At 43.4% G+C, this 15975-nt stretch overlaps 1 protein-coding gene across 6 annotated transcripts in view; it reads left to right on the forward strand.

The window, feature by feature from the left end:
- The window catches only part of TSPAN12 (tetraspanin 12), a 363516-nt gene that overhangs the window by 265292 nt on the left and 82249 nt on the right, over window positions 1-15975 (forward strand). For all 6 annotated transcript variants that reach the window (XM_063927212.1, XM_063927214.1, XM_063927213.1 and 3 more), the window contains exon 5: window positions 8283-8357. In XM_063927212.1, coding sequence (XP_063783282.1) covers window positions 8283-8357 — 75 coding nt within the window. The remainder of the gene's footprint in view (window positions 1-8282; window positions 8358-15975) is intronic.

Consider the following 15975-nt stretch of genomic DNA (forward strand, 5'->3'; position numbering starts at 1 on the left):
GTACCGTGTGCTATAATGTGAATTTCGGCTCGTACCATGTGCTATAAGGTGAAAGGGGCACCAGTACTAGATAGTATAAGGGGTTCTACTACACTGACCATGCCCCCTTTTGAGTGGCCACGCCCTCTTTCTGGAGCACGCACGCATAATTGCATCCTTAACTTTTGCATACCCCCACTTCAAAATTTCCACTTCGACCACTGACATGCTCTATGTGTAATAGTTCCTGTGTAATAGAGAAGTGTGGCCCCTTTAACTTCAATGTTTGAGCATGGAACAATTTCAGTTCTATGAATTTCTAGCTTGAAAAGTAGCATTCAAAGCATCTGTCTGACGAGATGCAGTCAGGATCCCAGCAGTCGTGATCCCGACACTCAAAACACCACAGCGGGATCCTGACGATCAGTACTGGGGTTAGGCACTAGGGGGAGGGATATGGTTACGATGTGGGTCAGGGTTAGGCTGCAGAAGGGGTGGGTTGGGGTTAAAATACTTACCGGGATCCATCACGATTTTGACCATCAGTATGCCACTGTCGGCATTCTGACGAACGGGATACTGAGTGCCAAGATTTTCAATATTAACCGTGCCTGACAATACCCTTTAATTATTTACAGAGCACATATATTGTATCATACAATAAGATTTATTAAATTAACATAAAAATCACAAATAATAAACATTTGCTATAAAATGTCTGAAGTTGTTGTAAGAAAGGGACTGCAGTTCTGATCTCTTCAAGAAATATTGGGCTTTTTTAATATTGTTGCTTATTTCAGAGGATTTCAAAGGATCTTTTAGTAAACTTGACAGTTTGGAGATATAAAATAAATGGGTTTAGTGCAAAAGTAACAGAATCAATAAAATGTTTGCTTCTGTAAAAGCAGGTATATTTTCATGAAGGAATGCGAGGTCCATAAGCTGCATTATATATCTATGTCCCACACTTTACCTACACTTGTGATGTACAGTTTATTTTATGGCAGTTTATTGAAATAGATAAATCTGCCAGACTTCTTACAGCTTACTGCTCTTCTTTTAGAGCTGAGTTACAAAGTCGCAACTAATCAAAACGTGTGTCTGGGCTTTTGGGGTTTTTTTTTTGCATATGACAGAAGTGATGTGTTCAACAGATCTGATATTGATGACATGATAGGAAAAAAGATGCACATGTAACAGCACTGAAAGAGCTATTACCGTATTTTGCTAAAAGAAAGAAAATAGTTTACAAACATCACACATTTATCACTAAGAGCCACACAGTTGCTATAGCTCCTCATACAAATATCTGGAATGTTCTTATTTTGCATGTTTTATGTTCCGTTGGTAAAGAAATAAACCACTGAGGGCTATAAATTATAACTGTATCTGTAATGTTTTCCTCTAAACAGAGTAATAGCTGGAATTTATCACCTGTTTCTCAAGTTCTAGCATGTTTATTTAATGATACACTTACAACATTCTAGGCTATACTGAAGGAGACAGCGGTCTTTTGCATTTGAGTATAAATGACTTGAGAAGAGTGGAAAAAGGACAATTTTATTGTGATACTGCCTACCCAAGCGCTGCTGTAGTCTACTCAATGATCTGCTCACTTTAATTAACAAAAAATAATGGTGATTATATAAATTAATGCATTTGGAGGGCCCTTGTTTTAGTGTTTCTACCTTAAACGCTATAATTTAAACTGCCAGAGTTGAACATTGATTATTCAATTTAGGCCCAAGACAAACCACCCATGTTACCTCATGTTGTGCACTTAAATACTAACCATTTCTATTCACCCAGCATGCTTCACTGAACTATGACTTAGGCAAATTATAAGATATATTTCCTGATTAGTTTTACTTGAGAAAGAAGCTGTGTAATATTGCAAATGAAATAGTAACTCTAAGAGCAATGGAAATGATCATTAATGGGTTTTAGGAGTATAGATCTACACGCAACATAGAATTATATATTGTCTAGAAATCTGCGCAGACCAACGTGTTTTGGTTTCTAAATCCTCAGCATGTTTTGGTTTAGGCAAAACCACCCTCAAGTGTTTTGGATTTTGTTTTGCACCTGGATTTTTTTTTTAAACAAACAAAAACAACAGCTAAAATCATATAACTTGGACCTATTTTTGTACCTATAGCATAAGTAACACAAATAACATTAATTTCCAATAATTTCAGTCAATTTTGACCAACTTTGAAACCTGAAATCATGAGGTAGGGACTTACATGCAGTACAAAATACGTGAGATCCATTGTTGAGTTCCAAGATCTGAACTTGTGGGAGGACCTGAGCCATAACACTGTTCTACTTGCAATTCTAATGTGACATAATCCAGTACTTGGTTCGACTCGAAACCCCAAAGATCAGATGTGTTTGGTTTTCAGCAAAACCAAACAACGTTTCTCTATCGTCCTTGTGGATGCTGGGGTTCCTGAAAGGACCATGGGGAATAGCGGCTCCGCAGGAGACAGGGCACAAAAAGTAAAGCTTTCCGATCAGGTGGTGTGCACTGGCTCCTCCCCCTATGACCCTCCTCCAGACTCCAGTTAGATTTTTGTGCCCGGCCGAGAAGGGTGCAATCTAGGTGGCTCTCCTAAAGAGCTGCTTAGAGAAAGTTTAGCTTAGGTTTTTTATTTTACAGTGAGTCCTGCTGGCAACAGGATCACTGCAACGAGGGACTTAGGGGAGAAGGAGTGAACTCACCTGCGTGCAGGATGGATTGGCTTCTTGGCTACTGGACATCAGCTCCAGAGGGACGATCACAGGTACAGCCTGGATGGTCACCGGAGCCGCGCCGCCGGCCCCCTTGCAGATGCTGAAGTAAGAAGAGGTCCAGAATCGGCGGCTGAAGACTCCTGCAGTCTTCTAAAGGTAGCGCACAGCACTGCAGCTGTGCGCCATTTTCCTCTCAGCACACTTCACACGGCAGTCACTGAGGGTGCAGGGCGCTGGGAGGGGGGCGCCCTGGGAGGCAAATGAAAACCTTTTTTGGCGAAAAATACCTCACATATAGCCCCCAGAGGCTATATGGAGATATTTAACCCCTGCCAAGATTCACTAAATAGCGGGAGACGAGCCCGCCGAAAAAGGGGCGGGGCCTATCTCCTCAGCACACAGCGCCATTTTCTCTCACAGAAAGCCTGGAGAGAAGGCTCCCAGGCTCTCCCCTGCACTGCACTACAGAAACAGGGTTAAAACAGAGAGGGGGGGCACTGATTTTGGCGATATTGAGATATATATAAAGATGCTATAAGGGAAAACACTTATATAAGGTTGTCCCTATATAATTATAGCGTTTTGGTGTGTGCTGGCAAACTCTCCCTCTGTCTCCCCAAAGGGCTAGTGTGGGTCCTGTCCTCTGTCAGAGCATTCCCGGTGTGTGTGCTGTGTGTCGGTACGTGTGTGTCGACATGTATGAGGACGATGTTGGTGAGGAGGCGGAGAAATTGCCTGTAATGGTGATGTCACTCTCTAGGGAGTCGACAACGGAATGGATGGCTTATTTAGGGAATTACGTGAGAATGTCAACACGCTGCAAGGTCGGTTGACGACGTGAGACGGCCGACAAACTATTAGTACCGGTCCAGGCGTCTCAGAAACACCGTCAGGGGCGTTAAAAACGCCCATTTACCTCAGTCGGTCGACACAGACACAGACACGGACACTGAATCCAGTGTCGACGGTGAATAAACAAACGTATTTCTCATTAGGGCCACACGTTAAGGGCAATGAAGGAGGTGTTGCATATTTCTGATACTACAAGTACCACAAAAAAGGGTATTATGTGGGAGTGAAAAAACTACCTGTAGTTTTTCCTGAATCAGATAAAATAAAATGAAGTGTGTGATGATGCGTGGGGTTACCCCGATAGCAAATATTGGCGTTATACCCTTTCCCGCCAGAAATTAGGGCGCGTTGGGAAACACCCCTTAGGGTGATAAGGCGCTCACACGCTTATCAAGTGGCGTTACCGTCTCCAGATACGGCCGCCCTCAAGGAGCCAGCTGATAGGAAGCTGGAAAGATATCCTAAAAAGTATATACACACATACGGTGGTTATACTGCGACCAGCGATCGCCATCAGCCTGGAGATGCAGTGCTGGGTTGGCTTGGTCGGATTCCCTGACTGAAAATATTTTATTCATATAGAGCATTTAATAGGATGCATTCTATATATATGTACGTGAGATGCACAGAGGGATATTTGCTCTCTGGCATCAAGATAAGTACGTTGTCCATATCACCCAGAAGATGTCATGGACACGACAGTGGTCAGGTGATACAGATCCCATACGGCACATGGAAGTATTGCCGTATAAAGGGAAGGAGTTAGTTGGGGTCGGTCCATCGGACCTGGGGACCACGGCAACAGCTGGGAAATCCAACCTTTTTACCCCAAGTTACATCTCAGCTGAAAAAGACACCGTCTTTTCAGCCTCAATCCTTCCTTTCCCATGAGGGCATGCAGGCAAAAGGCCAGTCATATCTGCCCAGACATAGAGGTAAGGGAAGTAGACTGCAGCAGGCAGCCCCTTCCCAGGAAAAGAAGCCCTCCACCGCGTCTGCCAAGTCCTCAGCATGACGCTGGGGCCATGCAAGCGGACTCAAGGTGGGGGGGTAGTCTCAAGAGTCTCAGCGCGCAGTGGGATCACTCGCAGGTTGACCCCTAGATAGTACAAGTATTATCCCAGGGGTACAGATTGGAGAGTCGAGACATCTTCTCCTCGCAGGTTTCTGAAGTCTGCTTTACCAACGGCTCCCTCCGACAGGGAGGCAGCATTGGAAACAATTCACAAGCTGTATATCCAGCAGGTGATAATCAAAGTACCCCTCCTACAACAAGGAAAAGGGTATTATTTTTCCACACTATATTGTGGTACTGACGCCAGACGGCTTGGTGAGACATAGTCTAAACTGAAATCTTTGAACACTTACATAAAAGGTTCAAATCGAGATGGAGTCACTCAGAGCAGTGATAGCGAACCGGAAAAAAGGGGACTATATGGTGTCCCTGGACATCAAGGATTACCTCCATGTCCAAATTTGCCCTTCTCAACAAGGGTACCTCTGGTTCGTGGTACAGAACTGTCAATATCAGTTTCAGACGATGCCGTTTGAATTATCCACGGCACCCCGGGCCTTTTACCAAGGTAATGGCCGAAAAGATGTTTCTTCAAAGAAAAAAGGCATCTAAATTATCCCTTACTTGGACGATATCCTGAAAAGGGCAAGTTCCAGAGAACAGTTGGAGGTCGGAAGAGCACTATCTAAAGTAGTTCTACGACAGCACGACTGGATTCTAAATATTCCAAGAATCGCAGCTGTTTTCCGACGATACGTCTGCTGTTCCTAGGAATGATTCTGGGCATAGTCCAGAAAAAGGTGTTCCTCCGGGAGGAAAAAGCCAAGGAGTTATTCGACCTAGTCAGAAACCTCCTAAAACCAGGCCAAGTATCAGTGCATCAATGCACAGGAGTCCTGGGAAAAATGGTGGCTTCTTACGAAGCGATTCCATTCGGCAGATCTCAGGGGATTTGCTGGACGAATGGTCCGGATCGCATTTTCAGATGCATCAGCGGATAATCCTGTCTCCAAGGACAAGGGTGTCTCTTCTGTGGGGGCTGCAGAGTGCTCATCTTTTAGAGGGCAGCACACTCAGCATTCAGGACTGTGTTCTGGGGACCACGGATACCAGCCTGAGAGGCTGGGGAGTAGTCACACAGGGAAAAAATTTCCAAGGAAGTGTGGTCAAGTCTGGAGACTTCTCTCCACATGAATATACTGGAGCTAAGGGCAATTTACAATGCTCTGAGCCTAGGAAGACTCCTGCTTCAAAGTCAACCGGTGCTGATCCAGTAGGACATCATCATGGCGGTCGCCCACGTTATCAGACGGGGCGACACAAGAAGCAGGAGGGCAATGACAGCAAGGATTCTTCGCTGGGCGGAAAATCATGTGATAACACTGTCAGCAGTGTTCATTCCGGGAGTGGGCAACTGGGAAGATTTCCTCAGCATAAATGTATTCCACCCGGAAAAGTGGAAACTTAATCTGGAAGTTTCCACATGATTGTAAACCGTTGGGAAAGACCAAAGGTGGTTATGATGGCGTCCCACCTGAAGCGCCAGGTCAAGAGACACTCAGGCAATAGCTGGGACGCTCTGGTAACACCGTCGGTGTACCAGTCGGTGTATGTGTTCCATCCTCTGCTTTTCATACCCAATGTATTGAAAATGATAGGAAGGAGAGGAGTAAGAACTATACTCGTGGCTCCGGTTTGGCCAAGAAGGACTTGGTTCCCGGAACTTCAAGAGATACTAAGAAGGGTCTTGATTCGGCAAGAACCGTGTCTGTTCCGGGACTTACCGCAGCTGCGTTGACGCCAAGGCGGGTGAACGCCGGATCCTAAGGGAAAGAGGCATTCTGGAAGAGGTCATCCCTACCCTGGTCAGAGCCAGGAAGGAGGTGACCGCACAACATTATCACCACTTAGGTGAAAATATGTGCCAGGGTGTGAGTCCAGGAAGGCTCCACGGAAGAATTTCAACTAGGTTAATTTCTACATTTCCTGCAAACAGGAGTGTCTATGGGTCTCAAATTGGGTCCATTAAGGTTCAAATTTCGGCCTGTTAATTTTCTTCCAGAAAGAAATTGGCTTCAGTTCCTGAAGTCCAGAAGTTGTTAAGGGAGTACTGCATATACAGCCCCTTTGATGTCTCCAGTGGCACTGGGCGATCTCAACGTAGTTTTGGGATTCCTAAAAAAATCACATTGGTTTAAACGACTCAAATCTGTGGATTTGATATATCTCACATGGAAAATGACCATGCTGTTGGTCCTGGCCTCGGCCAGGCGAGTGTCAGAATTGGCGGCTTTATCTCACAAAGCCATATCTGATTGTCCATTCGGACAGAGCAAAGCTGCGGACTCGTCCCCAGTTTCTCCTTAAGGTGGTGTCAGCGTTTCACCTGAACCAGCTTATTGTGGTACCTGCGGCTACTAGGGACTTGGAGGACTCCAAGTTGCTGGATGTTATCAGGGCCCTGAAAATATAGTTTCCAGGTTGGCTGGAGTCAGGAAATCTGACTTGCTGTTTATCCTGTATGCACCCAACAATGCTGGGTGCTTCTGCTTCTAAGCAGTCGATTGCTCGTGGGATTGGTAGCACAATTCAACTTGCACATTCTGTGGCAGGCCTGCCACAGTCTAAATCTGTTAAGGCCCATTCCACAAGGAAGGTGGGCTCATCTTGGGCGGCTGCCCGAGGGGTCTCGGCATTACAACTTTGCCGAGCAGCTACGTGGTCGGGGGAGAACACGTTTGTAAAATTCTACAAATTTGATACCCTGGCAAAAGAGGACCTGGAGTTCTCTCATTCGGTGCTGCAGAGTCATCCGCACTCTCCCGCCCGTTTGGGAGCTTTGGTATAATCCCCATGGTCCTTTCAGGAACCCCAGCATCCACAAGGACGATAGAGAAAATAAGAATTTACTTACCGATAATTCTATTTCTCGGAGTCCGTAGTGGATGCTGGGCGCCCATCCCAAGTGCGGATTATCTGCAATACTTGTACATAGTTATTGCTAACTAAATCGGGTTATTGTTGTTGTGAGCCATCTTTTCAGAGGCTCCGCTGTTATCATACTGTTAACTGGGTTCAGATCACAGGTTGTACAGTGTGATTGGTGTGGCTGGTATGAGTCTTACCCGGGATTCAAAATTCCTCCCTTATTGTGTACGCTCGTCCGGGCACAGTACCTAACTGGAGTCTGGAGGAGGGTCATAGGGGGAGGAGCCAGTGCACACCACCTGATCGGAAAGCTTTACTTTTTGTGCCCTGTCTCCTGCGGAGCCGCTATTCCCCATGGTCCTTTCAGGAACCCCAGCATCCACTACGGACTCCGAGAAATAGAATTATCGGTAAGTAAATTCTTATTATCTCTAATATTGTCATCAGCATTGCTTGTCAGTTTCTTTTGGGCCAAGAAGAAAAGTTACAGCTAATATGGTTTATGCATACAGTACTTACCTACATTTGCAAGGTGACCTCTGGGAGATCTGGCGAGGACCAGGTGGGAGGTGCTAGTGACATGAAATGTGTCGTTGCAGCTTCTCACAATGTGCAATTCCGCATTCAGCGACACTCAGTCCATAAGTATATATATTGTGTGACCTTCATCATCTCCCTGGTCAAGTAGACAGCACTTGCTCAGTGTTTCAGGTCACAAAATGCCAGTTAATATTGTTTAGTGTGTTCATATTGTGATTTTTACCTTTTGCAGTATTTTGGAAGCTTGCTGGTCATTTTCTGCATTGAGTTGGCATGTGGTGTGTGGACATATGAACAGGAAATCACGGTACGTAAAACAAAGTCAAGTGAGTATATAATAGTTAATATAAGTATATTTTATGCAGAATGTTTTCTAAAAGGTCATCTATCTGAGATATATTTACTAAAGGTTGTTTTTTATAGATTTTTATTAATTTTAAATTGATCCAAATCAATGTTGGGGTTCAGGGGCTAAAACACACGTTTACTAACATGTAAAAAAAGCAATATTAAAAAATATATGTTAGTAAATGTGTGTTTTAGCCCCTGAATCACAACATTGATTCAGATAGATTTGAATTGATTTAAAATCATAAAAATTCTGCAAATCGATCATTAGTAAATATAACCCCAAGTGTAAATAAAGCAAAAGAGAAAAGTAACCTCATATTTACATACATTAGTAATGCATGTTTAAATTTGAATTGATTTTAATTTAAGCATAGTTGTATTTTTAAAGTTATTATTTCAAAATTAAACATTAAATATAGGATTAATAAGGTATCACTATTATTGTCTGCTAGAGATTTTGTCAAAATATTTCTGGAAATAGCAGCAACATGGGCTCAATATGGTGACTGAATGCCCTAAGCATTAGACATGGAAGGGTGTGAAACGGAAGCTTCCAGGACATTGTTTCTCTTTCTGAAAAGACAGAAATAATGTACAGTAGTTGCCGGTTATGGTATAATAGGTCAACAGTTAAAAGGTTGCCAGCGTGTAGTTAGACACCAAATGGTGGACATGCACAATGTTGATATGGGCAAAAGGTCAATAGGGTTGAAAGGTCTACATGGAAATGGTCAAAACATAAAAAGGTCGACGTGAGTTTTTATGTATTTTTGGTGTCCAATTTTTCCTTACAGCAACCCGAATTAGTGTACTGCGTCCCTTCGCATGGCTTGCTTTGCTTGACATGCTTCGGGCAAGGTGCCTTGCTCCTCTACCTCTGCGCTCGGCACAGGTTACCTTCACCAATTGTAGTCTACGTGAATGGTAGAGTATGAAAAAGGAGAAAAAAATGAAAAAAACTAAAAATAAAAATGTCCATAATGTGCTGTGTCAACCATTGACCTTTTGAAACTGTTGACCTTTTGACCATGTCGACCATAGTACCATAGTCATGTCTTACATTTGGTGTCGACCTATTGACTGTCGACCTATCAACCAGAATACCGTGGTTTCCATGGTTAAGAAACCCAGTTCTAATATTCTAATATTACACTGCCCTGGTCAATGATATTTGTTATTTGTTATTGCACAAGGCATATGTATTATTTACTTTTTATTATAATTGTGGCTCTTTGTTTTACTGTCTTCTTGCCGTCTTCAGAATGATTAGTATATGAATAGGGCAGCTTTTAGTCATAGTTATTAATGGAAATGGAGGGTCTGCAGCAAATATTGGAGATTATCTGCAGCTGTCCCTCCATGGTACATTCGGAGGATATTTAATATTGGGGGTATCTACCAAAAATAGCTGTTTTCAGGGAAAATCCTGCAAATATTAGTTGATAAATAGGCCCCTATGGGGGTTAAACAGCTGTCAGGTAAAGTTAAGTAGGTGATGTTTGCAACTCGGTTCTTAACGCCAAAATTAACGCAAGTTCGGATTTATCTGGATTTTTCTTATTGGTTAACAAAAACACGTGATATCTGAGAACCAATAAGATGCCATTTTGAGAACCAGGTAAATCTGGGTAAATGCGAACCCGCACAACTCTAATTTATAACTTAATAAATGTAATTTATAACTTAATAAATGTATTAATTTACATTATGTTTTTAAATAATTCTGTTCATTGTGTGTTTTAAATTCCTTGCTAAGCATTAAAGAGGTAGCCTAATTACCAGGGCACAACCAAAAAACCATTGGAGCCCGTCATTATACTCAGAGTAAAAGAATGATCCTGATTTACAGCAGGGTACTGTACATTACTTGCAGTGCAGTGTTTAGGTTTTAGCCACCTTAGTATAATTTTTTCCTCATGCTCTAAATGTATGCCGAATAATGTTGTCATACGCATAAATAATCTCTATAATTTTTGAATTCAGACCTATTTGTTTGCATTACCGAACTATCACAAACAGTATTTTATCTATGTTGTGCAGACCACGACTTGTCTTGTAAAACAAAAGTTTGTTTCCAGTCTTTCATTTGTATTAGCTGTAGTGCCAAATCAAACAGTAGTTGCTTATTTTGTTAGTCACACAACGCTGATAGAAAAACGTCTGGAAACCGCAACAAAAATATGTTATTTCGTAAGGCACATAAAGGACATGACTTTGTTTTTTCCTAATAACAATACTTAACATGTCAGAGGATTGTTCATAGAAACCTGGTGGGCACTGCAAATGATAATTTTGTGTGGTGGGTAGTGTATCACTGTGTGTAGTCTTTATGTATAAATTCAATTGAAAAAATTAAAACATACTGTAAGCTGTTTTAATCAAGTAAAATCAACAGAGTTACTTATACCCGTTCAGATAGAAATCCCAGCAATTACCTGGCATTTCGGTGCCGGGTCGTTTTGCCGGTCCCTGCCTGACCCCCCCACAACGCAGTCCTTGGCCTTGCCACTCCCGGAAAACGAGGGCGACTCACCCCCATTTCTGGCAATGCCGGCTGCCCCCGTCCCTCCCCGCAAACACCTCTGCCTGTCAATCAGGCAGAGGCATTCGCATCCCTGCGATGTGATCGCAGGACTCATTTTGCACATGCGCAGAACGGTGCAGGACCCTGGCATCGGGAAAATGCAGTATGGATCACATAAGCAATCCTTACTGAATTAGCCCTTTAGATCACTTTTCTCCCCCATTTTGATGTTTCATCTGAGAACAGCTGAACCTCTTGACCATGTGCGCATAGTGCTTGATTGGCTAATTAGATATGAGCATTAAAAAGCAGCTTTACAAATGTGCCTAATAAAGTATATATTGAGTTTGTGTGTGTATGTTACAAAAAGAAAGCACTCACATTTCAGTAGTAGAAAGCACATTTCACAGGTGCAGTTTGGAGTGATATACAATAAGGTACAGAAGTTCACTCCTGGGCCAAAACTTTCCAGGCCAATCTTTTATCGACTCACTGTTCCTAATGTACAGTTTTAGCTGTTAACATTTCATATCCGTTTTCCATGGCAATATATAAAGATAAAACTAGGGGGAGAAAACGGCTTCCTGTTCTATAATGTTAACTATAGCGTAAGCACCAATTATAATTGCTAGAATGTGCTACAGTTGTGGTCTATATGCTAGATAAATATAATATATAATTAAATATACTATCTACTTACACATGGAAAATCTTTCTCGTGAAAAAAACAGACTTTTTCCACGATTTTTGCCCAATGGTCATTATAGGGCTATCCAATTAGAGCCTTCTTTGTGAGAAAAAGTACCTATTTTTGCACAAAAACACACAGGATCCGGGATAAGTACCTGGATCCTTGTGTTTTCGAGGCCGCAACTGCAAAAACGGTTAATTAATTGGGGATATGTTTTCTCTATGGTAATAATTTAGTTAAAATACGATTGTGTTATAAGTGAGCACAAATGGTAAATTCATCATTGACTGTACTGCATTGAGGGATTTATTTATCCTATGAAGTTCATAGGAATCTTAAAAACCATGGTGCAACAATATTGGGGGCACCTCTTTCCCAGTACCATCACCTCTCACCCATAGCAGTCCTTATTTTGGTGTTTGTACCTCCTATATTTTAAATAGGAACAGTTCGCACATTTGGCGCACAGCCCAAAAAGGGGTGTATTTTTGCTGGCAAGGAGCATGGCCACACAATAGTAACCCCAATTCCAATTACGCCACACAGTACTGCAACTTTATTCACATTTGATCATGCGATAGTGTCCATAATTCATATTACATCCCACGGTAGTATCACTTTATCTTATAAACGTTACTCCTCACAGTAGAGCCCCTTATTCACATTACATCACACTGAATTGCTCCTTATTCACATTACACCACACTCTTGCTCTTTATTCACATTAGACGACACAGTAGTGCCCTTTCTATACGCAATGCCACATAGTAGAGCACCTTATACACATAATGCCACACATTAGTAATGCATTTATACACATAATTCCACACAGTAATGCCCCTTACACATATGAGACACATTATTAATGTCCTTATAAACATAATGCACCTTACACATTATGACAACCTTTATTAATGCCCTTTTGCACATAATGTCCCTTACACATATGCCGCACATTATTAATGCCCTTATACACATAATGACACACATATTGTCCCTTACACATTTGCTGCACATTATTAGTGCCCCTATACACATAATGACACACATACAGTAGTACCCTGTTACACATATTCCGCACATTATTAATAGCCATAGTGCCCCTTTACACATATGTTGCACATTATTAATGCATTTTTACATGACACACATAATGCTCCTTACACATATTCCAAACACTACTGCACAACCAACCCACTCACATGCACACAGCACTCACATTGCCACTAACACTGTGACCTCTGCCTCTGCTTGGATACAGATGTGTCCTCATAAATCTTGCCTCAATGCTAACGTTGGGCACCTTTTTTTTAATGAAACTGCATCTTATTTGCATTGCTATGTGGCTAGGATGCACAAGCAGCTTCTGCTGATTAAAATTATATGCAGCATGCTTGTATACTGTGTGAGACTGTGGATGTATTTGCATATGAAATGCTACACACAGAATATAGGCATGCCGCATATCATTTTAATCAGCAGAAGCTGCTGATGCCCCTAGGCATATCAAATGCCCTAGGCAATTGCCTAGTTTGCCTATGCCTATGGCCGGCTCTGGTCGCACCCAGGAGCTGTACACTGGTCCTTCCCAGTTGCGACCCAGTATGAGACCGCTTTCATTATTATTATTATTATTATTACAATTATTAGTAGTATTATTATTATACCAAGCAGTTTTCTGTACTGCTAACCTCTGCACTAACCTAGCCCTAATGCTGTATAGCAAAGGACTAATGCAGTGTCTCTTGCCTGTCCTGACTATGGTCTATCCAGCATCCAGAATATCTATCTCATAAAGTGTAGGGAAAGGGCTAAGGACCATGTCATTTGTAAGTTTCAAATGAATGTAATTGATTTGTGTGAATTGAGTGGTTATATTATGTTGGTTGGTGTGATAAAGATGGCTTGACTACCTGGAATAACTATAGTGGATCAGAGAGTACTGTTGTTATGGGGCCTGGAGCAATAGGTGGCCTGCCTCCCTAGCTCCTTGCTGTATTCAATACTGTACATTGCACAAAGGAACAATCTACAGATATCTTGCTATGATGCTAATGTGTTCAATACACTGCATTGAATACACTAGGTATCGATGAAAAGTTTGTAGACTTGCTACTAGCCTTGCAGCGGCTTTTGTACAGCTGCAGCATACGTTAGGGGCAGGGGCAGACTGGCCCACAGGGGTACAGGGAATCCACCAGTGGGCCCCACTGCCTGAGGGCTCATCCCCTCCCTAGGAATCAAGTTCTAGAGTGTGCACTTGAATTATACATAATACATATGTTACATTATACTGCACATGACTACAGTGTATTTTCTAAAGTGTAGTGCTGTTATTAATCTGGATTACTGGATATTATTATGCAAAGACTAGCAGTAGTTACTATATACATTTATCAAGGGGCCCAGACCATGCACTCTCTCATGGTTATCCAAGCCTCTATAGGAGCTGGTCACACACCTAAGCATGGGGCCCTACCACTGCATTTCACCCAGTGGGCCCTTCATGCGCTAGTCCGACACTTTACCAACGGATGCTACACTGAAAGCTACACCAATTAGATTATTATAATTATCATTTAAAAGTATGGCACCACAAGGGATCCATAGTGCCTAACAAAGCTCCTAACAACATGCAATGTATTAACATCTCATTTGGCGTAGTGGGGGAGTGAAACTGAACCTCCGGCGATCCCTGCCAGACCCCACAGCGCACCAGCCTCATGCTGATGTGCTGTGTCTCACCCCACAGCTGGCTTCATTTAGCATGTGCAAGATCTCACTACTACCATGATAACATGTACTGGGGGTATTGTGTGGCATATTGATAACTGCAGACACTGTGGGCATAATGTGAATTGGAGGCACATTGGGCATAAAATGAACATAGAAGCATTCGAGCAGGGCCGTAACTAGATGTGTGCCGATAGTGCCTTGCCCACAGCGCAAATGGACTGCAGGCGCACCATCTTGCAGCACTGCCCCCCGCACGGCCGCTCTACCCAGTGAAGCACTAGTGTAAGTTCTGCCTGCCACGACACCTGTTTTCCGCTGCAGCCTCTGCAGCTTCCATGTGGTAGCATACACCCGCGTGCCGTTACCTGGTCTATGAGTCCCACCTTCGTCGCCCGGGCAAGGGATGGGGAGAGGTGCTGCAGCTGCCATGTGGTAGCCAGTGCCGTATCTAGACATTTTAGTGCTGTGTGCAAGACACAGCAATGGCGCCCCCCACCCATATTTATAAGAAGGCCAGTGCGTGCCAAAAATATAGGGGTGTGGTTTCATGGAGAAAGGGAGTGGCCACAAAATAATACAAATTCATATTACGCTATACATAGTCTCCATGATTCAAATTACACCGCACAGTAGCGCCACTTACACACATTACACCAGGTAGAGCCCCTTTTACACATTACGGCAGGTAGAGCCCCTGTCACACATTATGGTTGGTAGAACCCCATTTTACAAATTACTCCAGGTAGAGCCCCTATTACACATTACGCTAGGTAGAGCCATCTTTTACACAGTATGGCAGGTAGAGTCCCCTTTTAAACATTAGGGCAGATAGAGTCCCCTTTTACACATTATGGCAGGCAGAGCCACCTTTTACACATTATAGCAGGTAGAGCCCCCTTTTACACATTATGGCAGGTAGAGCTCCCTTTTACACATTACGGCAGGTAGAGTCCCATTTTACACATTACAGCAGGTAGAATCACGAGAGAGAGAGAGAGGAGAGATAGGGTTGGGAGGGAGAGAGAAAGAAAGGTGGCAGGTAGAGAGACAGAGAGAGAGGGGTGGGAGGAGGAGATATAGGTTGGAGAGGGATAGAGATGCTGTGGCTTAATTTACATGAGCAGCAACAGGCAGCAGCAGCTCCAGTACCGGGAGCCTAGCCTGAGCACATGGGGGAGAGACATGCACACAGGTTACACCTATGGGTACCGGCAGTGGCGGAGCTGAGCTTCCTCTTCCTGGGAGTGTGGGCAGCCATGGCGGCAGCGGAGGGGGATGTCCCTGTTCAAACCCATCCTCCTGACATCCCCTGTGCGGCTCCCTGCTGGGAGGAGGTGCGTACCTGGACCAACCTGTATGCTGCAGCTGCAGCGGAGGCTGCAGCGGAAAACAGGTGTCGTGGCAGGCAGAACTTACACTAGTGCTTCACTGGGTAGAGCGGCCGTGCGGGGGGCAGTGCTGCAAGATGGTGCGCCTGCAGTCCATTTGCGCTGTGGGCAAGGCACTATCGGCACACATCTAGTTACGGCCCTGCTCGAATGCTTCTATGTTCATTTTATGCCCAATGTGCCTCCAATTCACATTATGCCCACAGTGTCTGCAGTTATCAATATGCCACACAAT

This window comes from Pseudophryne corroboree, chromosome 6 (genome assembly GCF_028390025.1).
Source record: "Pseudophryne corroboree isolate aPseCor3 chromosome 6, aPseCor3.hap2, whole genome shotgun sequence".
Taxonomy (NCBI): domain Eukaryota; kingdom Metazoa; phylum Chordata; class Amphibia; order Anura; family Myobatrachidae; genus Pseudophryne; species Pseudophryne corroboree.